Source organism: Dermacentor albipictus, chromosome 9 (assembly GCF_038994185.2).
Source record: "Dermacentor albipictus isolate Rhodes 1998 colony chromosome 9, USDA_Dalb.pri_finalv2, whole genome shotgun sequence".
Classification (NCBI taxonomy): Eukaryota; Metazoa; Arthropoda; class Arachnida; order Ixodida; family Ixodidae; genus Dermacentor; species Dermacentor albipictus.
The window spans coordinates 66,366,537-66,392,846 of record NC_091829.1 but is presented as its reverse complement, the minus strand read 5'-3'; the positions used below and the strand labels follow the sequence as shown (position 1 = coordinate 66,392,846).

Below are 26,310 nucleotides of genomic sequence, written 5' to 3'. Positions count from 1 at the left end.
TCTTTCTCACTGACGTGCGATTCGAGAAAGCGATCTAACGTCGCCCATTCTTTGGGATTTATTAGGCTAGGTGAGTGAAAGCCATAACTCAGATCGTTATGATTCGTTACTCAGGGACGTTGGGTTTTGCCCAGGGGTCTCGTCGGTTTTCGGTGCAAGGCAAGAGACGGGCCGCTTCGATGGGAGCCTGCTCGGTCTCTTTCTGTTTTTTTTTTCGTGACGCAAATATTTTTGTATAAGTTATTGTGGCCGGGAAGCGCATTTCGGACTTTGTTCTGAAACTTTTCCTGCGGGATTCATAGACAGACTTACCCGGATCATGTGGACGAAACGTTCAGGCAAACAAAAAATGTCTTTTTTTTAAGTTATTAGAGAGTTTTAGTATTGGGGACGCAAGGCGTTGGGGCCCCAAGCGCTTGGGTGCGTTTGCGTTTGCGTACGCAAGCAGAAACGTGTTATAGGTTAGCGGCCCCAAACGCAAACCGCAATGAGGTCGCATGCGCTCGCAGCACCACCAACGTCTGATCGTTGCTGCGTTATCATGTTATAAAATATGAAATGAAGCATATGAAGTAAAGTACATTAAACTATTTTTATTAGAAGCAGTTAATAGAGAGGTTTACGGCGTCCGGTAATCGGGTAAACGCAGGCTGGGGCGTTGGGGTGGAGCCATGAACTAGAGCGGCCTGCATGGTGCTGCCAGCTGGTGGCGCAAAGCTCAAATCGACAAAAGCAGCTAATATTGCTGTAACCAAGTCTATTCTACTTCGCTGCTGGCGTAAATTATCGGCACTGGCTTAATTGTGTTGCTGCCAAAAAATTATACCCGCAGCAAAGTAAAATACACTTGGTTACTGCAATATTAGCTGCTTTTGTCTGTTTGAGCTTTGCGCCACCAGGTGGCAGCACCATGCAGGACGCTCCTGTTTATGGCTCCGCCCCAACACCCCAACTGCGTTTATCCGAATACCAGACACGCTAAACCTCTCTAATACACATAAAAACGACGTCTGTCGACACTTGGCGAAAGATTTATTAGATTATCTACCCGCTAGCTACTCGTAAGTTCTCCTACACCGCAAGAGTCACGTGGATAACGTGACCTCTTAGGGGCAGCGATGTTTTCGGCCGCTCCAACAACCCAAGGACGCAAGTAGACGTAGCGGTCTACGCATGCGCAGTAACGTCGCCCCTAGTTCTTGCGTACGCAAGCCGCTTGCGTCCCCAACACTAAAACTCCCTATTACCGGCAGCTCTTAGTTATAACCTGCAGCTTATCGATATCCCTGAATAGGAAAGCTTACGATCATTGCATTCTATCGATACCAAACTGGTCTTAAGTAGCGCTAACTTCAGGAAACACAAGAACGAAGACGCGATACACGCACCAACAGTTATGGGATGAAACTTGGATGATAAAAAAAAAATAAGTTTTTGAAGGAGCTAAGGACAGCGTAACAAGCGGTGAAATGAAAAATTACAGGCGCACGTTTGGTAAGAGACAAGAAGACAGCGGTGTGTATTAGAGAGCAATCGGGGGTCAGGGATATTGGGTAGCCGCCATTATATACAGTTGGGAGACCAGCACTGCTAACTGTTGGTGTCTCTGCGTCTCCAGTATTTCTTATGTTCTTTTTTTTTCTATTCCCGTATTTTGTAATACCAGAAGCAGCGATGCAACGGAGTGTTAACAAGGACGCTCAAAACTGTATTAAGCCGTGATCCGGATCAACTCCAGTTGTCTCGTTCCTGTGCGCCCTATCGAGACCCGAAGACAGCTCAGGGGCATAATCGCTTTCGAGGTCGGCTCTTGGCGACCGGTACGTTGCTCAACACCCAGATGGCTGATTCGTTGCTTTACAATGAACTCACGAACGCGGTGCCGCCGCTGCTGCCCTGCTGAGTCGCCACTGAGCTGCGATCAGCGCTAGCACTGTGTATAGCGTGACGCGCTTGACGAGCGAGCCGCGATAGCAACGAGTATTTTAGTCCTGGGGCGCGATCGGAGATATTTTGTTCGATACGCGTTCTGTTCAGTTGCTGCAATGTCACAAAGTTGCAGTATGCAAAATTTGTGACAGCGGGGCGGAGAGGGCAGCCAATCAGGAAGCGGTCACCTCCCCGGAAGTTTACCTCCGTCGTTTGTCGTCTGCTTGCAAACAGTATACTACAAAGCCAAATGTTTCTCGTCTTCCAATTGAATGAAATATTTATCTAAAAAAAATGTATTTTTTCTTCTCAAGCCCAAACACGTTTTCAAATAGTAGTACGTGTGACTACTGCAATTTATAACTATTAGGTTCTTTGCGTCGTCCCTAGGTGGTGTCGCGCACAGCGAGTAGGAAAAAGAAAAAAAAAACGACGGGAAGTGTGGCGCACTTTTCAAGAGTCAGCGACAACATCCCAGTGGCTCGCTGGCACCGATGATGTTGTCGATTTCTCTGTACAACCAACGAATTATTTGTTTCGAGAAACAAAAACGACGCCGGAATTCACTTTCTGCCATTTCTTCAAACGCGTTTCGCACCGCCACCCGCTCTCCTCCTTCCTCTAGAAACGCCAGCGCAACAACCTAAGTTTCCAAGTGAAGCGCCATTTTCTAGAATTAAACTATGGATTGGATTCAAACGTGCCATTCCGCAGCCGAAAAGGACCGCCTGTTGGATCCAATCCAATCCACCAGACGCGCCATGCGAAGCCGTATGATCGCTCCAAACTTCTCAACTCCCGTCGCGTTCGGACGAAATGCTCGGTGGGCGGATGATTGACAGGAGCGTGTCGTCATTTTGACGTCACCAAAAACGGGGCGGCGCCCCGCGGCTGGCGACGTCGGCGCGGAGTAGGCCAATCGCGCGCGCCGGTAACCGAACGAACGCGCCGAACAACCATCTCCGATCGCACCCCTGCTGGCACAGCTTGTGAAATGGCTGAACTCGTAGACGTCGATCGTTGGGACACATCCGCAGGTGTGGCGCCGCTGACGTCGATGTCGAGTTTGCTCGGAAATGGCGACTCACTGGGCCTTCTTAACATATATAAGTTAATAACACTTCGACAAGCAATAGAGGCTCATTGCTTGATCCACAGGAAACCTAACCTTAGCTTTTGTTCAGTTGCACGGCCTCATGCTGTTTATGAACTCCGACATGTCTCTCGCAAAACTCCTGAGGTTAGAACCAACTATGGGCTTCGGACCTTTGAACATACCATTGTAACTTTCTTTAATGACAACAAAGATATCGAAACGCTAATACACGAGTTCCCAAGTAAGATACCTTAAAAAAAAAGAGTTATGGATCTGTTACCTAGGTCATAACACACAACTTATACCTACTGTAGTCTTAATGTGGCAGATTATTTACAACATTGCTAGATAACGGTGGTTTACTTATTTGTTGATTTTTGTGTGCTCTCTTTCCTGTTTCTTTTCACAGCTGTAATTACAAAAAGTACAATATCAAAACATTTATATACTTTACAGAATCGTGGACTCAGTGGCTATGGTGTTAGGCTGCTGAGCACGAGGCCGCGGGATCGAATCCCGGCCACGGCGGCCGCATTTCGATGGGGGCGAAATGCGAAAACACCCGTGTGCTTAGATTTAGGTGCATGCTAAAGAACCCCAGGTGTTCAAAATTTCCGGAGTCCTCTACTACGGCGTGCCTCATAATCAGAAAGTTGTTTTGGCACGTAAAACCCCATAATTTAAAAAAAAAGGAATTGTGGATGTTCTTTTTTTGTGCGATTTTAATGTTACTTTAGAAGAAAGCTTGTTGTATCAAATGCACTGTTTGTCAACCCGAGGAGGATAGGCCTCGTCAGGCATATACAGTCTTTAGCCTCCCTCCTGACGTGGCGATGTATGTTTGGATGCTGTACATAACACTGAAAAAGAGAATAAATTGTCTTCTTCTTCTTCAAAAATATATGCGGCGTCGTCGAAGCCATCGCTGAGGAAAAGGGTGCAAAAGTCTACCAATGCGCCAAGCGATGAAGAGCCTGCAGACGAACTGAGAAAGGCGACAGTGGGGAAGCGTTGGACCGTCGTGGAGCGGTCGCTCCCAGGTTACGCCGGGGATGCCTGCCGCGAACTTCGATCGATGCGATAAGGTCGATAAGATCGATGCGATAGGGTCGGTTAACACTTGCCGAAATTCCGTCGGACAAAGTTGTGCTGAAGAAAATTGGCGACTCTTTTCACTCAGTATCTCGCGAATTCGTGTTAAATAAAGGTTTTTACTTTGCTGGACATGCTTATAACCTGCTCACTAGGAGCGTATGCGGTGTGCTCGATCTTTACAACGAAGTTTCCCGTATAACGAAGCATTTGGAAGGAACGCTTCGTTATAAACGCGTTTCACTGTAACACCTATGCTTAGCCAGCACTTGATATTTTTTTTTCGCGAATGTGAGTTTTGCAAACTTCACTCAAGCGACTTAATAACTACACGAGGAATATTATTAGATGCGCAGGTTTAATCCGCTGTGAGCGCTCATGCAGCTTAGGCGCTGTCTACAAAACTGCGATATCGTAACTATATTTTGCGACGAACCTGTTGATGCGTCTATAGAAGTGTTGGAAAACGTTGTACGCACGTTTTTCCAGCGTCTTCGGACATCAAGATGTTTCGTCTAGTTTAAATTTGGAGGGAATTAAGGGCCTGTTTACGGGGGATGTGCGAGCAAAGTTGAAGAGTGTGCGAGTTATTATGGTCTTTCGAAAAGCAAAGTACTATAATACTAGCGCTCGAAAGGAACAACTTCTCTGAAGATTGGTTGCGAGTCTGCCAGGTAGCACAAGTTTTGCAGTGTTCGTTATTCTTTCTTTCTTTTTTTTTTTAGATGCACGTTTTTAAACTTGCCTCATGTGTTGCCGATTTATACAGTTTTTGTACTCCCTCTCACAAGTCGTTTGCAGCAGTGCCAAAGGTACGAGGCGCACACAGGTCGTCACACAGGTTCCTTGCGCAGCGGAATGTAGTTCCGCGCGTAACTGCCTGATTATTGGCGGGCGTGAAGAGTTTTAAAATTTTTGCTTGGTACACGATACGTTGCAGCGTTACGTGACATCTTAGGACCTTTGCGCAGCATGCACTTCGTATACCGCGAAGGACAGTGGCGGTGATCACACGACACGGCGCGGATGAACACATTTCGAAGGGCATTCGGCCTTCCTATTGGCTGAAGGAGACCTGCAGCTTCCACAGTGCTGCAACCGACTTGTGAGATGGAGTACAGAGTTTGTTATGTACGCGCGCTACTAAAAATTTTTGGTGTTTTCCCGACTTCGTGCGTCACTGCAGTTTCAGGTTTCTTTTTTCATTAAGCGCGACAAATTGCATTCAAATTGTTTCGGCACTTTCCTAATGGTACAGCATATCTGCGTCTCATGTACGTTCGCGTAGCGGTGGTCTGAGCGAAAGCTCCTTATTACGGTTCTGCTCACAGTAGCTCCGCAGGGCATCGTAAGATGGCCGGCAGATAAGCAGGTATACGACGCCGTGAACTCGCGCACGGCATTAAAATGCGGTGTGCGTCCGTGTACGTCGCTTCGGCGAAGGACGCACTTTTCCTGAAAATTCGTTCACATTTTAAACGATCTTTTCCTTGTTCTTCTTAATCGAAACGAGACAAGTTGCCACAAAACGCGAGAGCGCGATTAACAAATTACGTGTGAACGTGTCGTCGCAAGATGTCGCCATCAGCGCTGCGTTTACCGTCGCCCCGTTAGCGTTACCGGGAGCCGGTGCCCGCACATCTACTGTTTTTGACAGGATACTGGGACTTAAACGCAAAGAACCACGCTGGTATAGCGACGCCTGGTGCGGGTTTTTCTACTCGGGATGGACGGGAATGCATGCTTTTTTTCATGCTTACGTTAAAGACGAGGTCTTGGCGACTTAGCCCTATATTTCTGAAGTGGGTACATGTGTTTGCTGACTCTGTCGTGGGCCGATTCCGTAGATACTGCAGTCTAAACATAAGTGTCACTGGGTATATGCGCCCCTGGGGCCACTGGGTATGTTATGACTGTGATGATGGTGACGATGATGACAGTAACTGGTTGTAATAATTATTATTATGGGCGATGGTGGTAACTGTTGACAAAAAAAAATGGAAGCCGATTTAGCCTTTATCTGACGTCTATCAAACGTTGTCGCACCTGCGTGGCTGTCGCAACAAATTAATGGTTCGTACACCCCATTCTCAACCCCAGCTCGCCGAGGAAGGCTCTCATTCATAGACGTCAGCGAGAGGTTGAATGGGCCTCCAAATCTTTTGTCTCTGTTTCTGTTTAGTGACACTTGTTTACACGAGCGAGAGGAATAGCAGTAACTAAGGTGCTAAATTTTTTCCTCAATTGCAACCGTACGATGAAACGGACAGTGAAGCTAGGGAAAGCGTAGGGGAGATGAGCTGATCTAAATGAAGTGTCAAAATAACGAGGAAAACTGAAATGAAAGTGAACGAAAAAGACAACTCGTCGCCCGTGGGAGTCGAACCCACATCAAAAGCGTTTGGTGCTCTCCCATTCAATTAGCGACCGCGGCGGCCGTGCTCCCGTCCACTTCATTGGTTATTTGTTCTACGTGTACCACATTAGCTCTGGGAGTGTTAGCCAGCGCCACTTTCTACACTGGCGGCGGTTGTGGAGCGTCCTTTCAACCTTAGGAGCTTTCAAGCTTATGAGCAGGCAGCTGGCCAATAAATACTCGTGTGCTACCTCATGTCATCAAGACCGTACACATCGAGTCCCTCGCATATGCAATGAACGAAAAGATCAAGGGATCCGAACGGCTCAATTCATTTGGTGGAGTTCACGGAGCACACGTGCTGAGTAAAAAAAAAAAGGAGAAAAAAGTACAGGTGGGGTGAAAGAGAGCTTGTTTGTTAGTTGGAGCTGTTGAAAGTGTTACAATAGTTACAATTGTTTGTAACTACAGCCATAGTGTTAGCTAAAAGAAGCCATCGAAAGCATTGGGGAAATTAGCGACAGCCACGTGCATTGTTCGCGTTTTGTATTGTCCCACGTCAGTACGCTCAGATTTAGGTACGAGGAGTCTGCTCTTTTTTTTTTTTTTCTCGGCTTGCCCACTTGCGCAGGGCCCAAGCGTCGCAGCGTCCCCGCGGCCACCTTCGGCTGTCCCGTGTGCGGCGTGACGCTCCGGCAGCAAGAGCTGCAGCAGCACTGGCAGCTCGAGGTGGACAGGCTGCAGGGAATCGCCAGGTATATACCCACGTTTAGTCTTGTCGCACACGTCCCCCCACGCTGGTGTCGCGCCGGTCGCCGGAACGAGTATAGCTTTAATCAGAGCGCTCAGAGATCGCTGCGCTAAGCCAACGAGTGGTTGTCCGAATCCGCGGCCCATACGGTGGCGCCCTCTGAATTTAAAACGCGGATCTTAAAGGCTATGCTTTTGTACGTTGAACGCGCCGGACGCGACTGCGACAGCCGGGAGCACGTCATAGACGTGGGGTTTTTGGACAGCATGCACCTATCGGGAAGCTTTTTTTACGTAAGCATTTGATGACGACGGGGCCAGGGGAGGGTGGCCAGGGCTGCTTCGCAGTTAAGTGCCGTCGGAGGCGCAAAACGGGCCCCTTTCGCTCGTGCAGCCGTTGTCGAAAGTAAGGCGGGCTTCTAGGACGTGTCGGTAAGAGACACTTGTTGCTCGCACCTCGGAAGTGGATGGTGCGCACCACACGAAGCCATTGCGTGAATGACCACGCAGCCGTGTTTTTATCGCGTGTAGTCGGCCTCCCGCACACCTTGAAAGCTCTGCCGAGAAGGAGTCGTGCTCTTGTCTCCACACTCCAGAGCTCTCTAAGCGCCAATAGGTGTTTCCACGGGTGCGACGCAGCCAGGACTCGGAAACGCTCGCGCACCTCGGGATTTAGTTTCTTTAAAAGTGCGCGTGATAAGTAAATTAGTCCGTGTCCGGTATACCTCGGCGAAAATTTTATAAGGGCCTTCCACTTCGCATGCTGCCGTTGCTTTAAAGACGTGGCTCTCTGGCGTGCCAGTGGTCCTCGAACGTGGCACCCGCAACGGCGTTGGGGGTAGACACGCGTGGGATTGAACTGAGATAACCGTTTTCTTTTTAGAGTTAAGGCAATGAAATCCTGCGTACTTTATACCTTCTCCTTTTCTTTCTTTTCCGTTCCCTTTTTTTTTTTTTGTCGGACGGAGAGATTTACACAACAGACAAGGGCGCTTTTCCGTACTAGATTGGCTTAATGGTGGAATTTTTTGTAGATATCAGGACACGTGTCCCCGCAGAGTGATGGCACGAGGTTTTGTCGTAGAGAGCTCGCGGTGTGTGCATTAAAGAAAAATAATAAGAAAAGGTTGTTCAAGGGCGGGAAAATCTAAACCTTAAAACGCTGCGGTGTTCTTTTCTTGCAGGAATGTGGCGAGGAGGCACCGTTCCGACTCGACACCGGCTGGCAGCTCCAACAGAACGAACCCTCGTCGGGAGGTACGCATCATCTGCTTAATATGACGGGCCGGGTGGCGCTCAAGACATCTCAGTGGAGTGGGGGGCCCTAAAGTAGGCGGTAAACCTGTGCAGAAGTGCGCAGCCTTTCAAGTAGCCCGCACCCCAGGTGCCGCGTCATTTGTCTGTTTCACAAACACCTACTGCTGGCTCGCTGTTGCTTCTTCATCGTCATCATTATCGGCCTGTATATATGAGTTTATGTTCACTGCAGGGCGAAGGCTTCTCGCAGTGGTCGTAATTTAAAGGAACACTAAAGAGATTCACTAAATCAGCTCATACTGATAATGCTTATTTAGAAAACTCAGTCTTCGTTAATTTGTGTAAACAAGTTGTTTATCAGAATAAAAAGATGAGTTAAGCTTTTTTTTTCTTTATTTTCGAATTTCGCGCCAGAACCCCAGCGTCAGTACGTCAGCGTGATGTCACTGACTTCGAAATAGGTTTTCGTCTTTAAAGCCGGTTGCAGCACAGCACATGTTCCAAGTTTTCCGAATGCAGTTATTGGCTCTTTTTAAAATCTTTAGCGATAAAATATTAACCAAGTCCGGGAAGACGCCGTCAGACTCCATGACCTCACGGTGGGCTGATGCTCATTGTACACCTGGTTAGTTCAAAAGGCGTTTGTTGTCCCGGATTTGAATCACGGACCTGGACGAATTTTTTTTCTTCAACTGCGAGGCTTTCTTTCCGACAAACCTCGGAAGGGTTTCCTTTCTAGCTTCATGCTACAATAGAATGGATGACGGTGTTTTTTTCCCTTCCATCTCTTATTAGTATTGTGCGGTAATTAACACCGTCAGCCGTCAAGAGTACTTTGGGCATGAGTACTCTGTCCCGTCGGGATTCGTCCCTATCGTAGGGCGCCCGCAGAAAGTTAATCCGCTTTCTAGGGAACGAAACTGCGCGCGACTTTTATGCGTCAGCCACATAATGACGGGAAGGCGTGTCGACGTGAAAGTTACCAGGAACGTTCAGCAGGCCTTGTGTCGATGCTTTTGGGGAACTGGCAGGCGTAGCGACAACCCGCGGAAAGCTTTTTCAAAGTTTCTGACTGTCAAGCACAATGATGATGATCTCTAATGACACCCTCTTTGAAACGGGGCGACGACAAATAGTCACCTAGCCTGCTTGTACAAATCGGGTTCTACCCCGTCTAGTTGCAGTCTAGCATATTGCCTATCCCTATTTTCTCATCGACCATTTATCTCTATATTTTTACAGCTACCCGTGCCTCCAATGACCCCTGTTCCTTCGATCTCTTCCCCGCTTTTTCTTTAAGGCGAATTAGTATCATTAGCCTACTTCAGCCACTTTGAATCTATGCAGCCTCTTTAACGCCGCTCTTCAATGAAAAAGGAAATCCTTGATTTTTTTTTTTGGCATTCGACGGAGTGGAACCCGCGTCACACGTGTTCTTCAAGAAGCCCGGCGCTTAAGTACGTATGCCCGTGGGCAGCCAGGGATTGATTTTAGGTTTTTGGCCACGCACCGGTGCGCCACGCATCTCTGAGGCCACGCAAAAAAGCGGAACTTCGTGGGCTCACCGCTAGATGTTGCACCGTGACCAAACTGAAAAAACAGCGGCTAAAGCGCGCGAGTATCTGTACTTGAAAAGCGGGGACACAGAATAGAGAAAGAGGTCAAGAAATTTGGCAGTCAAGTAATTAAAAGTATACATAGGCAACTAGTGAGTCATCAGAAAGAACGAGAAACAAAGACAGTTAATTGGATGCAAGGAATAGAAGCAAAAAGGACCGTGGAGGTTTACAAGAATGAGAAGAAAGAAATTAGAAGTGAAAATCTGTACGATAACGCAAACGGCAGTGCCTTGCTATCTGTGGCTCGAACCGGTTGCCTAAGGACAAAAACATACCAGAACAAATATTCGCAACAAGATTAAGCATCTGTATGATGCAGCAAAAATCCGAAGACCGCTCAGCACATCCTAATGGAATGTGGAAAGATTTACCCAGAGAGAACCGTAGGTAACTTACACCTTCCAGAAGTATCATCATCATCAGCCTGGTTACGCCCACTGAAGGGTAAAGGCTTCTCCCATACTTCTCCAACTACCCCGGTCATGTACTAATTATGGCCATGTCGTCTCTGCAAACTTTCTAATCTCATCCGCCCACCTAACTTTCTGCCGCCCCCTCCTATGCTTCCCTTCCCTTGGAATTCCGTCCGTAATCCTTAATGACCATAAGTTATCTTCCCTCCTCATTACATGTCCTGCCCATGCCCATTTCTTTTTCTTGATTTCAACTAAGATGTCATTCACTCGCGTTTGTTCCCTCACCCAATCTGCTCTCTTATCCCTTAACGTTACACCCATCATTCTTTCATAGCTCGTTGCGTCGTCCTCAACCCTTTTCGTAAGCCTCCAGGTTTCTGCCCCGTAGATGAGTACTGGTAAGACACAGCTATTGTACACTTTTCTCTTGAGGGATAATGGCAACCTGCTGTTCATGATCTGAGAATGCGTGCCAAACGCACCCCAGCCCATTCTTATTCTTCTGATTATGTCCGTCTCATGATCCGGATCCGCGATCACTACCTGCCCTAAGTAGATGTATTCCCTTACCACTTCCAGTGCCTCGCTACTTATAATAAACTGCTGTTCTCTACTGAGACTGTTGAAAATTACTTTAGTTTTCTGCAGATTAATTTTTAGACCCACCCTTCTGCTTTGCCTCTTCAGGTCAGTGAGCATGCATTGCAATTGGTCCCCTGAGTTACTAAGCTAGGCAATATCATCAGCGAATCGCAAGTTACTACGGTATTCTCCATTAACTCTTATCCCCAATTATTCCCAATCCTGGTCTCTGAATACAGTGGTAAACACGCTGTGAATAGCATTGGAGAGATTGTTTCTCCCTGTCTGACGCCTTTCTTTATTGGGATTTTGTTGCTTTATTTATGGAGGACTACGGTGGCTGTGGAGCCTCTGTAGATATCTTTCAGTATTTTTACATACCGCTCGTCTACACCCTGATTCCGTAATGCCTCCATGACTGTTCAGGTTTCGACAGAATCAAACGCTTTCTCGTAATCAATGAAAGCTATATGCATGGGTTGGTTATATTCCGCACATTTCTCTATCACCTGATTGATAGTGTGAATGTGGTCTATTGTTGAGTAGCCTTTACGGAATCCTGCCTGGCCTTTTGCTTGACAGAAATCTAAGGTGCTCCTGATTCCATTTGCGATTACCTTAGTAAATAGTTTGTAGGCAACGGGCAGTAAGCTGATTGGTCTATAATTTTTCAAGTCTTTGGCGTCCCCTTTCTTATGGATTAGGATTATATTAGCGTTCTTCCAAGATTCCGGTACGCTCGAGGTCATGAGGCATTGCGTATACAGGGTGGCCAGTTTCTCTAGAACAATCTGCCCACCATCCTTCAACAAATCTGCTGTTACCTCATCCTCCCCAGCTGCCTTCCCGCTGTGCATAGCTCCCAAAGCTTTCTTTACTTCTTCCGGCGTTACTTGTGGGATTTCCAATTCCTCTAGACTATTCTATCTTCCATTATCGTTGTGGGTGCCACTGGTACTGTATAATTCTCCATAGAACTCCTCCACCACTTCAACTATCTCATCCATATTAGTAATGATATTGCCGGCTTTGTCTCTTAACGCGTACATCTGATTCTTGCCTATTCCTATAGTTTCTTCTTCGCTGCTTTTAGGCTTCGTCCGTTCCTGAGTGCATGTTTGATTCTAGCCATATTATACTTCCTTATGTCAGCTGTCTTACGCTTGTTGATTAACTTTGAAGGTTCTGCCAGTTCTATTCTAGCTGTATGGTTAGAGGCTTTCATACATTGGCATTTCTTGATCAGATCTTTCGTCTCCTGTGATAGCTTACTGGTATCCTGTCTAACGGAGTTACCACCGACTTCTATTGCACAGTCCTTAATCATGCCCACAATATTGTCGTTCATTGCTTCAACACTAAGGTTCTCTTTCTGAGTTAAAGCCGAATACCTGTTCTGTAGCTTGATCTGGAATTGCTCTATTTTCCCTCTTACCGCTAACTCATTGATCGGCTTCTTATGTACCAGTTTCTTCCGTTCCCTCCTCAGGTCTAGGCTAATACGAGTTCTTACCATCCTATGGTCGCTGCAGCGCACCTTGCCGAGCACGTTCACATCTTGTATGATGCCAGGGTTAGCGTGGAGTATAAAGTGTATTTAATTTCTAGTCTCGCCGTTAGGGCTCCTCCACGTCCACTTTCGGCTATACCGCTTGCGGAAGAAGGTATTCATTATCTGCATAATATTCTATTTCGCAAAGTCTACTAATAGCTCTCCCCTGCTATTCCTTGTGCCTATGCCATATTCCCCCGCTGGCTTGTCTCCAGCCTGCTTCTTGCCTACCTTGGCATTGAAGTCGCCCATCCAGAAGCGCTTGGGTTTAAAGTAGATGGAAGGATAAACCGGTCAGCAGTCGCGATAAGTATTGGTGGGGATAAAAAGCAGGGAAGAAATTGATACGACCAGATCTATTGCAGTCATGGCTAACCCGCCGCGGTTGCTCAGTGGCTATGGTGTTAGGCTGCTGAGCACGAGGTCGCGGGATCGAATCCCGGCCACGGCGGCCGCATTTCGATGGGGGCGAAATGCGAAAACACCCGTGTACTTAGATTTAGGTGCACGTCAAAGAACCCCAGGTGGTCGAAATTTCCGGAGTCCTCCACTACGGCGTGCCTCATAATCTGAAAGTGGTTTTGGCACGTAAAACCCCATAATCTAGCAGTCATGGCTAGCGGTACAAGGTAGATTTTGAAGGGGGGGGGGGAAGCTTAATATGTCCGCAAGAATGCTAGATAAAAAAATATGCATGTGTAGCATACCTTATTAAATCAGGCAGTCTAAGTGACTGTTTTTCACCGTCCCGTTTCAAGGGTGACAGTGGCAGTGACAAGAACTTTCTTAGAGTGGTGATACGATTAAATCATCATCATCATCATACATACGCGACGCATTTCGGTGGTGGCAATACGGTGTGTCGCTATACATTGCTTGAATGATAATCGCATGAACGTCGACAGTATTATCGCGAGATGGGATCATTCTGCCGAATTCTTTTTTCACCAAAACTCTATATGTCTCTTAGCACTCCCATTGCTTTTGTACCTCAGCGCTTATGGAATGTGGACGTTACCCGTGGTCCTGTCTGGTTGAACAACAGATAACTTATCTCGTGGCGCCATCATTAACGCCGAGTTCAACCAGAATGATCAAACTTCTGGACGATTCTTCGGCAAGCCCCCGCGCTCGAGGCCTGGGAGTGTGCGATCAAGACGGATGACCCATAATGCCAAGTCATGTTAGCAGAGCGGGCTAACGGCCTGGCGCTCACATGTCCTCTACACTAGCTTCTTCTGCCAGGGTCTCAACTATTAATTTAGTCTCGTTTAAAGTTCACTTCTCTCTCTCTGTCTCTCTTTCTCTGCTTATAGCTACTTAGCTACCTGCTCAAAGCTGTCATCATGCTTCACATCTTATGCATGGTGTCCTTATTTTTCGACGAGAAGAGTCATGAGCTGCAAGAACCTTTATAGCGTATTGCAGTTAAACAGTGCGTCATTAGGGTTCACTACTAGCGCCGTTGATACCGTTGACAGATAAGCAGAAGTTTAGAGCATTGCGGGAGCAAAAGCAGGGAAGGGATTGATAGCACCGGAGCCATTACAGGCACAGGTATCCGTACAATATAGAGATAGAGGTTTTTCACGAAGAAAGAACATATCAAGGAGGTTTAGGCAAAATTCGACACGGCAAAAAATGTGTATAATGCCCGATTAGGTCAAGCAGGCTACGTGGCTGCTTGTCGCCGCTCCTTTTATGTTAGAAACGAAATAAATAAAAGTAAATCAGTAAATCAACGGGGTGCCTGTAAAGATCATCACCATGCCGGTCCCATCTGGTGTCCGTGTATTCATTCCGTGGGTGATCGTATAACAAAAAAGCTAAATGTTTCTCTTAGGTGTTCCCTCTATGTTTGACACTCTTCTTTACGTATGCTTCCTTATGGTACATTCGGCTGGTTTCTACCGTGCTCTGTCTGGGATTGAGAACTTGAGATTCATGTGAACTCTTATAGAACATTCGGACCTATAAGAGTTCGCATGATTCTCAAGTTGCTCGTACACGTTCTTTTTTTCTTCTTGACCGTTCTGTTTCAATGCCGTTTGCGAAGCAGTCCCTGGAGCGGGTGCGCGCCAACCGCGACCAGCGGCGGCGGGGCACGGAGGTCCACTGTCCCGTGTGCCACATCGCCCTTCGTGGGTGTCCCGAACGCCTCGCCGAGCACGTCAACCGCTGCCTCGCCAGGGTGAGCGCATTCTCTGCACGCTTCGCGCGTGCTCAAACGTGACGTAAACCCGCCGTGGTTGCTCAGTGGCTATGGTGTTAGGCTGCTGCGCACGAGGTCGCGGTATCGAATCCCGGCCGCGGCGGCCGCATTTCGATGGGGGCGAAATGCGAAAACACCCCGTACCCGTACTTAGATTTAGGTGCGCGTTAAAGAACCCCAGGTGGTCGAAATTTTCGGAGTCCTCCACTACGGCGTGCCTCATAATCAGAAAGTTGGTTTGGCACGTAAAACCCCATGATGTAATTTTTTAAACGTGACGTATACCCGAAACCCTCAACTCGTTCGTGTCGTGCATAGGATATGCGGGTTTCGGGTACGGAAGGTGTACCTTTAAGGTATATAAAATTTGTTTTAAAATAAAAAGGATGACGGGCAAATGGCTGATCGCCCCGCAGTGACAAAAGTTCCTCAAATGCGAAGCTTAAACTTAAACTAAAGGAAGTGTATGTACGTCATAATAAACACGCGCAATATATTCATCATGCCCAACCAATCGAAACGAACAGCGTAAGTCGCGTGCATTTGCCTCGCGTCCCCTGCCGAAAATTGTTGATATATGGCGCAGCAGTTGGTGTGGGAACTGACTTCACGAGCGAAATGAAATATCAAATGCTATGATTTCGGCGCTTCCACTGACGCTGGAGGCATCGTCGAGTGCTACAGTAAGCAAACATGAAATTTCCTAGGGCACGTTGCCGGGCTAGTTTGCGAATTTGCGAATGTATTGCGTTTAAATAGTGAGATTGGAGTGGAGCGGTGCAAGAAATGCAAGAAACCACTAACAGGTGGCAAACGGCAAAACTTTTCCTTTCCTTGCTTCCGTAAGAGAATGAGAAAATTTTTTTTTGAAAGCTTCATAAGCTAAACTAGCTTTTTTGAGTTGACCACAGCTAGCATAATGTCACATGTGACATTATGATTTACTGCTCCGTGCCGTAATGAAAGGCAGAGGACCTGACAAAAGTTTTCACAAATAATTCTTGCGCCCAATGTGTGCAAGAAATAGATTAATTCCGTTTCGAGGAAAGATTACCATACTTTTCTTTTGTATTGTTAAACGTCTAGGTAAGTTGAAAGCTTGCTAGAGGTACCGTAGTGCTTTAACACCTGCTGCACTGCAGGCCTTGTGTCACGGAACTCTTTCCAAACTGCGGAGTTAGCTTTCCTGGGTGATACGGCGGCAGCATAACGGTGGTGAGAAAGATGCCTACACAGTGAAGCTGTATGCGTAATTCTCTTGACGCACTCACGGGTATCTTTTAAGAGTTAAAATAAATGGTAATCGTTCGGCCCTCGAACGTGGTTTCCAGTTTCCAAAAGGTTCAGAAACGAACTTTACAAATTAAACGACGAAACTGTTGTGAAGTTTACGAACTCTATAAACACTGTTACTGAATGTGGCAGACCTGTGCGGTTTGTTACTGCGTGAAAAGGGCAACAGGAGCGGCTATTTAACGCTGTTTTAGAGAGCAGCTGACTACACGCACCGACACTTTTTAGGTTCGGACAGTGAAATTTTGGAGCCAAGTGAGCGATCGAAGCCTTGTGACATCACTGTCACTGTGTTCGCAGAAATCATCAACCATGCAAGCAGTTCGCCGCAGCACAACAGCCTCCGTTCTAATTACGATGCCGCCCCGGTCAACCGTAGAGTAGCAGGCGAACAGGTCATAAAAGCGACACCAACGGCCAACGGTTGAACGAGAGTGGGCGAAGGCGACTCCCATAGTGTGCAGGTCTGGAGTTCCAGTAGGTCGTGCTACGAACACACCAACTTTCAGTCGCGTCGTCCATTTGTCTCTGGGTCTTCGGATTACGTCGGTAATCATGTCTTCGCTATCGATGAGCTGGATTGCTAGAGTAATGAAGCTCATTAACTGCGTGCCGCGGTCTCAAGGTCCATCCCGCGCGTCTCGCAATGCCTGCCGGTATTGCACTCCGGCGCAACGACTTGCAACTTGCTTCGCCGGTCAAGTAATCAAGTCGAGACAAGACTTGAGGCAGTAAACAATCATGGCGGAGTGCACCGAGTGCGCAAGTGATGTCAGCGATGAATCTGCAGACTCTCTCTCAGAACTAGATGAGGTAAGACCCCGTTAAAAGATCGGCGACCTTCGTACCCTGCGCTTTGTCGCTCTCGTGCATTTGTTTTGCGGTCCTCGTGGGCGGAGAGTACGTCTTAGCTTGTGAGACGCGTCCAGCTGACTTCCCCAGACTCGTCGATTGTTAACGCCATTTTGTACGAGTCAGAATATCCACATGTAGGGACGAAGTAGAGGCATTTACTGGTGGTGTCGAACAGAGCGGCTGCAGTATATGTCCTATCTGCGTTCCTGTAACATTTTGTCGGTGTGCCGGCGCGCTTCATGGTTAGTTCAACAGGAACTTTTAAACATCTAGCCCGACTCGCCATCTTGCTACTGGTGGTGGCGTTTGAAACGAGTGACGTTAAGTCTATCCGCGCGTCAGTTATACAAAAGTGCAGCGTAATTGTCCGTGCCAGGTAGCCGGCGTAACTGGATGCTCGCGTTTGAAAACGTACGAAGCGTTTCTCGTTCCTCTCATTGATATTACCCCTTCGCCTAATATCGTCTGCCACTCCACTGCATTGTAATGGTCTATCGGAAAGGTACGAATGGGTGTCAGGCGGCGCACTTTCGATCGCGATCGAGCCCGATCGAGATCGAATTTCTTGATGGCAATTGGCTCCTTTGTGTAAGCTGCGGGAGGGAGCCACTCGCGGTCAATAATTTAGATCCGGGTCGGGCTCAATCGTTAGCGACCGAATGTAGCCGTGTGACACTGGTATAAAGGACGACCTAGTGGTACCCTCCGATCTTCTGTGGAAGTTGTTCGAACTACGTCTGTTCATATGCTTGTCGTCAGCAGAATGCCGTCAGTGCCATTTCGTCACTGCCTGCCTTGTACGTTTGTGCGTGTGCGTGCGCGCGTCTGTGTCGCATCACGTGACATCTATGCGTATTTCCCGGCCGGCAGCAAGAGGACTTCGACCTGATGGACGAGGACGACGACGTGGACGTGGACGGTCTCGGCGTGGGTGAGTCCTTCGACGAGTACGAGTGGGCCGGCCAGAGCCGCCTCAGGGCCACATCGCTGCTCGAGGGCGGGTTCCGCGCCGCCGGCTGGGTCACGGCCGGCGTCAGCGGCGGCAGCAGTAGCAGCAGCAACGCCACCGCAGCCGCCACCGCCTGCCGTGCTACGAACGACGAGGACGACGTGGACTTGGACGTAGACGGCGACTCCTACGGCAGAGCGCAGTATCCTTGTCGTGCAACATGTGTTAATCCGGGTACGAGAAGCGGGCGGCACGTACTCTCAATAGATAGTTTCAGCTTGTCCGCATTATATTATGGCAGGTGCGAAATAGATGGTTTCCGGAGACGCGGACGGAGTGGCAATGCTGGTAACGCCATCTTGTGGCCCAGAGTTTAATGAGAGAGGAAACCATTATCGTAGTGACCAACTATGTTGTACTCAGCTTCTGATGTATGATAGCAGGCAGCAATATAATCATTAGCATGCAGCCTTTCTTATTTTGTTCTGTTGACAAGAACAACCGCATGCAAAAACGTATCAAACAGGTTGTGGTTGGACAAAGCATCATAAGATGACGGTACTGTCTCTCTTGTCTCTGGCAACACAGCTTATATTCTATAGAGATACCACGTATACGTACAAGCTAGATTTTGCTTTCTATTAGAACATTTCAGCCTGTCTGTAAGGGTATCACCGTTTTCACATCACTGGAATACCAGAGACATAGATATGAGCAGCAGCAAGGGGCGGGCCATCTAGTGACACCAAGTGCAACCAGATCGTACAAAATCATTATTACAGTGGCAGGCTGTGTGCTGCTCACTGGTTGGCTTAAAAGCATTGGCCATAGCAAAATCATTATAGTCATTTATTCTTTTTCATTCTCGGCGAGAACAGCACAAAACAAGGCATTTCCTATTAGGGGATGCTACAGTGTTTACATGGGGCACATCTGCTTTTCTCCAAAACATGCCAGAACCAGTTTCCAGCGATTGCATTCTGCCAGTGAGTGGAGCAAAAACATGCCGCAGCAGCCATCTCACTCTACCTCTCTCCCTCAATTAAATATGCCAGTGTTTGCTCTCTCCTGTCTCATTATTGGGAGTCGCCTTTCTAGCGCATTATCGGTTTTACATGGATGCAGCGAGCTAGAAATGCAATGCAACATGCCACTTGTCGCGTTCATGTAAATGCCGTGATAGATTCCAGCATTGCATTGGATCCGGGTGCCTTTTCTTCCCTTTCATTATGTTTGCTTTGCAATACTTTCGGGTTGCCCTTGACTTTGGCCAAGGTTTTCGGAGGCAGACCTCATTCGCCTGGAAAGCAGCGAGCCTTCCGAAGAACGGGAGAGGAGGCTACTGCAACAGGCTGTGCTCTCGTGAGTTTTACCACCTTTGCTTTATTTTCTTTTTCTATTTTCCTTTTTACTGTCCCATGAGTGTTCTTCACAGGTGTGACAGAAAGCTGCTTAGGAACTTTTGAAGAATCTAATAGCAAGAAAGTTAGGAAGGAGTAGACAACATGGTAGAGTGCAGTTGATTTGCTTGATACGGCAACCCCATATGAGCATGGAGTTTGTGACTCACTAAAAATTTGAAGCTGTAATGTACAATCATTGTATTCTGCCAATACTAATCTCTATAGCTTAAGCTTGAAGGCTAAATAAGGAAATAAGGATCCTGGAAGGAGACCGCAGGGCATACAAGAGAAAGCATAGTGACATCAAGTAATCAAGATATATCAGTATGAATAAGGGATGACGTGTGTAGACGGTGCTGTAGCTGAGATAAAAAACTCTACCAGAGTAAATTTCCCAACCAAAGAAAAGCCACTGTTACGATGAGAGGGGACTTTACAGTGTAGAAAAGAGGTAAAAAGAAAATCCAGATGGTGCTGCCACCTTGCAAGTACCTGCACCAGTTCCTAGTGGCATCATGGATATTGATTGTGCCTGCTTGGGCCTAGTTAACTTATTTTTCTTAGTGAAGATAGATTGCAGTGTATTCTAAGGGAGCCAGAAACTGAATTTAGCTAGTTTCTAGAACTTTTACTTAGCCACAATGCTCTAAGTACGAGAAAATAATTTCAAATCTATGACGTCACACTGACACATACAGGGGCTGTCATTTTGTAGCGAGAGTGAAGAACAGGAAGTTTGGACTTTATTTTCTCATCTAGTAATCAACCTGTTATTGTGCAATTAATGTTCGAATGCTACTGAGTTTTGAAAGAATGTGTTACCAATCTCAGCTGATTTAGTATTTCTCTGGAAAAATGAAGCTGGGCAGGTCATGTGACGAGATAATCATTTGTCTGTTAGAGTGACAGTATGGCTGCCAACAGAGAAATGCAGTTGTGAAGGAGGTCGTGAAGTAATGAGGTTAAATAATGTAAAGCTTAAGGGCGCACCAAACAGGAATAATTGAATAAGGTGAATTTCCAAATTATTCTTTGACACCAAAAAAGAGTTAGTCTTACTGTGCGCAGAGATGTGCTGTGGTAAGGAAAAGACTCTTTTAAGTACATAAGGACATGGACATGCCAGTGCATTGAAGCATAGGGTTTTTTGCAAAAATGACTCTAGCAGGAACTCTGGCACTAGTCTATATAGGAGCTGCAAGCATGGCAATTAAGCCAGCAAGGGAATGGTGTGTCATACAAGGACTTGCTTAAGCTTCGTCGTTGCGGCTTCAGATGGCCTTTTGATCTTGCAGAGTGATAATTTCCCACACAGTATTTTAAATTACAACAGCTTGTCATGATTGTGCATGTGTGCAGTGTTACTAGAAAGATTTAGCCTGTCCGTAAACATAATGCTATTTGCAGAATGCTGAGTTCTTGGAGAGGTGCACGGGAGCAGCAACTCTGGTAGTGACATCTGGTGATGCACTGTCTAACCAGAGCGCATGTATGTCTAGAAGTTTTCGAATAAAATAAAATTCTCTATTGCTTTCTGCATTTAGAAAAATATAATTGATATGAAATTTTGGCTGATAATGGCAGGTAAGGCATAGAAAATAGTCTCAAGGGTAAGCATGAAGATAAGACAAAGCCATATACTGAAGTGAATCCCATGTACTGTACTGAATCCTTGTAAGGATCGTTCAACTATTGCAGCACCGGAGTTTCCCTCTAGTAATTTTAGTATGAAACTCTATGTGTATAAGTACCCGCACCAGCTGCACGAATGCCATGGATTTTGAAAGGATCCGATGGGGACTAGTTAATAGTTTTTTTTTTTAAGTTAGGAATGCTGTTAGCTCTGGACAGTGATTTACCAGAGGTAAATAACAATGCATGTATAGAATGACAGTAGCAGCAATTATCATGTCAACTCAAAATGGTATGTCGTATCTGGTTGGATAACAACATGCATCAGAAAAATAAAGACGGCAAGCACCAAGAAAAGCTGTGACTACAACACTGAGGCACCAAAATACCAAGAGAGAGATAATGACAGCAGAACCAAGAATAAATTCATAATGTCATTTCTTATCTAAGCAAGCTGGAATGCCACTAATGTTATTGTTATAAATGCATTGACTGATGTGAATGATACAGCAGCATCAAAGAGGGGGCTCTGCTCATAACGTTAGAGAAAAGCTAGTCTCTAAACAATCAGTGCAGGCAGCAGGATTAGGGATAAATGTTCAATACCAGTGTCCCATCCAGTTGATAGTATGAAGGATAATGTAGAGATAGTTCAGCCTGTCGTGTTTAGTTCTAGGTTGTGAGGAAAGATCAACTGTTACCGTGAGCTAAGAAGGAAGATCAGAGTGACTGTATTTGTTTGAGCTGAACCTTGGGGTAAGACGATGGAGTCCTTTATATTAGTGTTATTGGTTGCCATGTACAGATCTCAGACAATGTTGGTGTACTCAGTAATTGGTCTAACTAGTGTTTTGTAAGCCAATCATTTTATTCTTGGCTTGTGGGAGTTGAGTCAGTTCTAAGGCCCCAAAGCATTCTGTTAGCCTTAGAGTCTACGTAATATGTTTGGTAATTTCATTGAACATCCAGAGTACAGACCTTAGTACTTGTGCTTGGAAGATGGTTTCTTTTTCAGTTTTTTTTTTCATTTTCTTTGATATTATTTCTTTAGTTCCTAATTATCTGTGCTGTAGGAGTAGTCTATGAAGGTATTATTTTGTGAAGCAATCAAAAACTGCTGTTTTAGTTGGATTGAGCTCCATTTGTCTGTCATTATGCCATTTAATAATCCTCCACAAGTTACAGCTTAAACTTCTTGGCCATTATTTGCTTCTCTCTTGTTATGAATGCACTTATCTAAACAGTTTGATTGGCATCTCTATGTCGTTTGGGAGGTCATTAATAAGCAGAAACAGTAAATGGGGCTGCAAACACTATTTTGAGGTACCAGAAATGATGCAAATGAAAACCAAGGGTTTTTATTCTCCACCTTGACGTATGTCCTGCTCACAAGTATGAAAAGAAAAAGAAAACTGTGTGTTCGACCATCATTCTTAAATATAAATTTCATTTGTACCAAGAATTCTTTTGCTAAACCTTGCGTAGTGTCTTGTCAAACCTTATCAATATTCATGGATAAATAAAACAGACTAGCCAAAATGTAAAAATTGAAGGAATGAAACTTGACTATTCAGTGGCCAAATGAGTCCTTTGTTTAAAGTGTACAGCAAGAACTCTTGGTTAAGCATGGATTAGATTGTCAAATACACAGTTGAAGTAATGCATGTCCTGCTTATAGCTAATTGCTTGGCAGATCTTCTCAGTATGCAATGATTCCAGCAGTTACTGTCTTGGTAATAATTCCTCTGTAGCGATAACAGACATCAAGTCCCTGTCTACGGAATGGCCTGTTTTCTCAAGGCTGAGATTGCTTGTGATTGGTGTATTTACACCAATAATTTTACAATTTTTCTTTTGGGTCACATGTGGAGTGAAATTGATTTGTTATAATAACACTTAGGCAACAAGTTTGCCTTTTGTGATGTTGTAATGACGTCACTCTAGGTGATTTTTTGACGCTTACAAATTCGCCATTGTAGGCTGCATCACAGTTTGTGCGAGGCTTTGCACACAACACCAGGGTAGTTCGATCTTTCAATGGGGTCCTTCACACCCACCATTTGAACATGTGAAACATGTGACTTGCTGGAAGGGACTGGTGCTGCCCAATTGTAAGCATTAAACTGTCCAAAGCATCGTTCACACTGCGTGCATAGGGAATAGCAGTGCTCTTGCTTTTCTTTGGCACTACCTGGTGGGTGTGCACTGAGGCATGACATTTTTTCTACCTTAGCAGTTGACACTTGCAGCCGTTACTGGTGAGGTTTGCAATTCAACTCTGCTTTACACCTGTAGGACTCGAACATAGGGTGGAAAGTGCAGTCAAATGTCGGTGACACAACTGAGCGTTTGTGGCCCTAGTATGGGTGTACAGATAGAAAAATTATGTGTATTTGGGAGGGGTCGAGCACGTCCCTTTAATTTGTTTTGCATCTACAAAGAAAAGGTTAGCTTAGACAAACCACTAGTTGCAGATCCTTGCTAAAAAAAGAAAAAGTTAGTCATGTGGGTTAAGCCATAACGTAAAGAAAGCAGATCCACGAACTGTTCAGAACGAGAGGCTTGCATAGTTCCAGCTGTATAACTGTTTCAGTTGAGTCCAGGAAAAGTATGATCTGGCTCCAACAGTAAGGCATCATCATGATGCAAATTATGGTCCATAAAGCTCCGAAGACGTGAAACTACTTGAACCGGTGCATCTGGAGGCGTACGTTCCTCCGATGTAAACAACACATGGTTGTTCACCATAGCCTTCATCCACTGTGCTTCGATGCGACCCTCATTACCGAATATGGCAAAATCAATATTATCGCCAATCATTGATGCAGCCCCGCCACATCTTGCATCACAATCAATTCTGTTGAGGGGGGGGGGGAGCACTTGCTTTGCATTGCAGACATTCGAATGTCCTCGATTCATTTTACAGTGAATAAAAAAGAAAGTACCACCCGATAGCTTACGAGGCACTATAACAACCTAGCACATATCTGCATGTGACGTTCCCACTTGCAACCTTGCTGTAGCATACCTCTATGCCCAATGTTTAGAGCTTGCGTATGATTGCTGTATCAATGCCAATAATTTTACTATTTTTCCTCTGCATCACACATAGAGCAATATTGATTTATAATGGATACAAATACAGCCGTTGGTCGATTTTTCAGATGTGGCAAAGAAAGTTTCTGCTGCTGTTACGTGAATATCGCTTAAATAAACTTCATAGACATTTCCATATGTCGGTGCCACAGACCATCCTTGCTGCTACTATGAGCAGTTTGCTTGTTCCCAGGGTCACCACAAAACAAAGTTAACGAATGTTTGATAAATAATCAGTATGTTGAATTATAACCACAGAGTCTTCAGCGTATTATAGCTTCCTTTCTTTGTTTCTTCCCCTCACCCCCATTTTTTCTTGCGTTGATTGTAGTACCTCGCACATTTTAAGGTTGACAGGTATGCAGCAGTAATTTGTGCTCGAATGCCCACGAGGTGTTGGCGCCTTCGCCGCGCACGCAAGTAAATCGGCACTTGCAAACGTCAGCGAAACGCACACGCCGTCTCTCTCTCTCTCTCTCTCTCAAGAAGTGTGGACAAAGACGAATGAACGAAAAAATGCAGAGGCCAAGAGCTGTGCTCTGGAGTCCGGCGTGGCGTAGCCCAGTGTGTTGTAAGCCGGGTTAGCGCAGCGTCCCTCTTCTAGCGCCACCCGGAAGGAAGGATGCCACTTTATAACAGAGCCCCTGGCGGCCGACCGTAGCGCCCTTCCGCCTCCCCCTCCCCCCTCGCAGCTTGGGCAAATGTTTGTCGAATCTGTCGCTACTGCGGCAACGAGAGTGCGGCACCCTCGAACACGCCGCCCCACGCACGTACGGAACCGTTCGCTGTGCGTGTGTGTTTGCCTCACCTTGCCTTTGTGTACGCAAGCAAGCGGCAGTGCAGTGTAGTGGTGACGACGCCTGGAGGACAGCCGTGGACGACAGCCCGCGAGACCGCTCCCCTCGATGCTCGGTGTTGTTGTTTTTTTTTTTCGAAAAAAAGGGGGGGGGGGGTGAGTCCGCTTTTATGTAAAGACAAGCTCCTTAATCCGAGGGGCGGGGAAAAGGGAGAAGAGGGCGCTGGGGATTTCATTCAACTGTTGCGACAGACCGCGCAGACGTGGTGTGCGCGGTGCCCTATGCCTCTCACTTTCTTCTCTTTTTTTTTCTCATTTCTCGCGAACATTTTCTTCGACTTATCGATGCAACAAACGGTTCAGGGCTTCCTTACCTTATTCTTTTTTCTTGATGTGTTTTATACACGAGAAAACAAAACGCTTGCAATTCGGTTCCCGAAACCGCCGACGCACCTGTGATTTATTGTTCCTCGACCACCACCTTTTCCTTTTTTTCACCCGCTAGATTGCGCCGCTTTAAATGTCTGTTAATTCCGCTTGAGCGAGAAAGAAAAAGAAAGAGAACCGAGGAGGGCGTCTAGCATTTCATGTAACTCCATTTTCACGGACACCGTGCAGTGCCGCAAGAACTGTGGATCGCATCAGCCAATCGGAACAGAGAGCAAGGAGAAGGGCGCCCCCCTTCATTGCACCATAAAAGCAGCTTACACGCTTGGGGGCCTATGTTTAACCCACAACAGTATAATCATCTATATATTGCGCGCCTTTCCCGTCTTCGACGCTGCGTGCCAGGCACTTCCAGGTTACGAACGGCAAGCGCATTGTCAGCTTGACATAGCATTCTCGACAGGAAAGTAGCGAGCGCAGAGTTTTCAAAAGAAAAAGGGAAACGCCAGCAACACAGGTGACGATGATTGCTGTCGGAGAAACTAAGGCCCAAAAGGTGTGAGGTGTCTTCAGAGTGCTGCCCACCGCAGATCGCGCTCAGCGCGACGTCGACCGCAACGGAATAATCTTCACGGAAGGATGAGTAACGCACAGTGGGCTAGGCCTTCTCCGAAACATGCATCCGGCTTTCGTTACCGGTTGGCTGACAAGCGAATGGCTCGCGCACGCTCGCAGCAGTCGAGCGCATGTTGAAACTGGTCTCAAGAACCGGCGTAAAGATAGGCCCCGGAGGGTGTGAAACTTCGGGTGTATAGTTCCAAGACGGACGCGAATCCAAACATGCGCATCGCTAGATACTGCATGGGACGGGGTGCTGGCGACTGTGAACCGGCGTGCGCTTTTAATGCTAAGTGTGCACCTCTCTCGGCGAACGAGTGCGTGTCAATGAATGACACGCACATTCCATATGCACATCGTAATATATGGCGTCAACTCTCAAAACGTGGGCGCTCCCTTCGGCCGTCGTCTATCGCCTTT

The 26,310-nt window shown here is 46.6% G+C and overlaps 1 protein-coding gene across 2 annotated transcripts in view; it reads left to right on the top strand.

The window, feature by feature from the left end:
• The window catches only part of LOC139050091 (E3 ubiquitin-protein ligase Rnf220-like), a 74,088-nt gene that overhangs the window by 31,702 nt on the left and 16,076 nt on the right, over positions 1–26,310 (top strand). The window contains exons 3-7 of one of the 2 annotated variants that reach the window (XM_070526295.1): positions 7,105–7,228; positions 8,408–8,480; positions 14,709–14,840; positions 17,880–18,160; positions 19,234–19,320. In XM_070526295.1, coding sequence (XP_070382396.1) covers positions 7,105–7,228; positions 8,408–8,480; positions 14,709–14,840; positions 17,880–18,160; positions 19,234–19,320 — 697 coding nt within the window. Of the gene's footprint in view, positions 1–7,104; positions 7,229–8,407; positions 8,481–14,705; positions 14,841–17,879; positions 18,161–19,233; positions 19,321–26,310 lie in introns of both variants that reach the window. The other variant, XM_070526294.1, reaches the window with a different exon arrangement.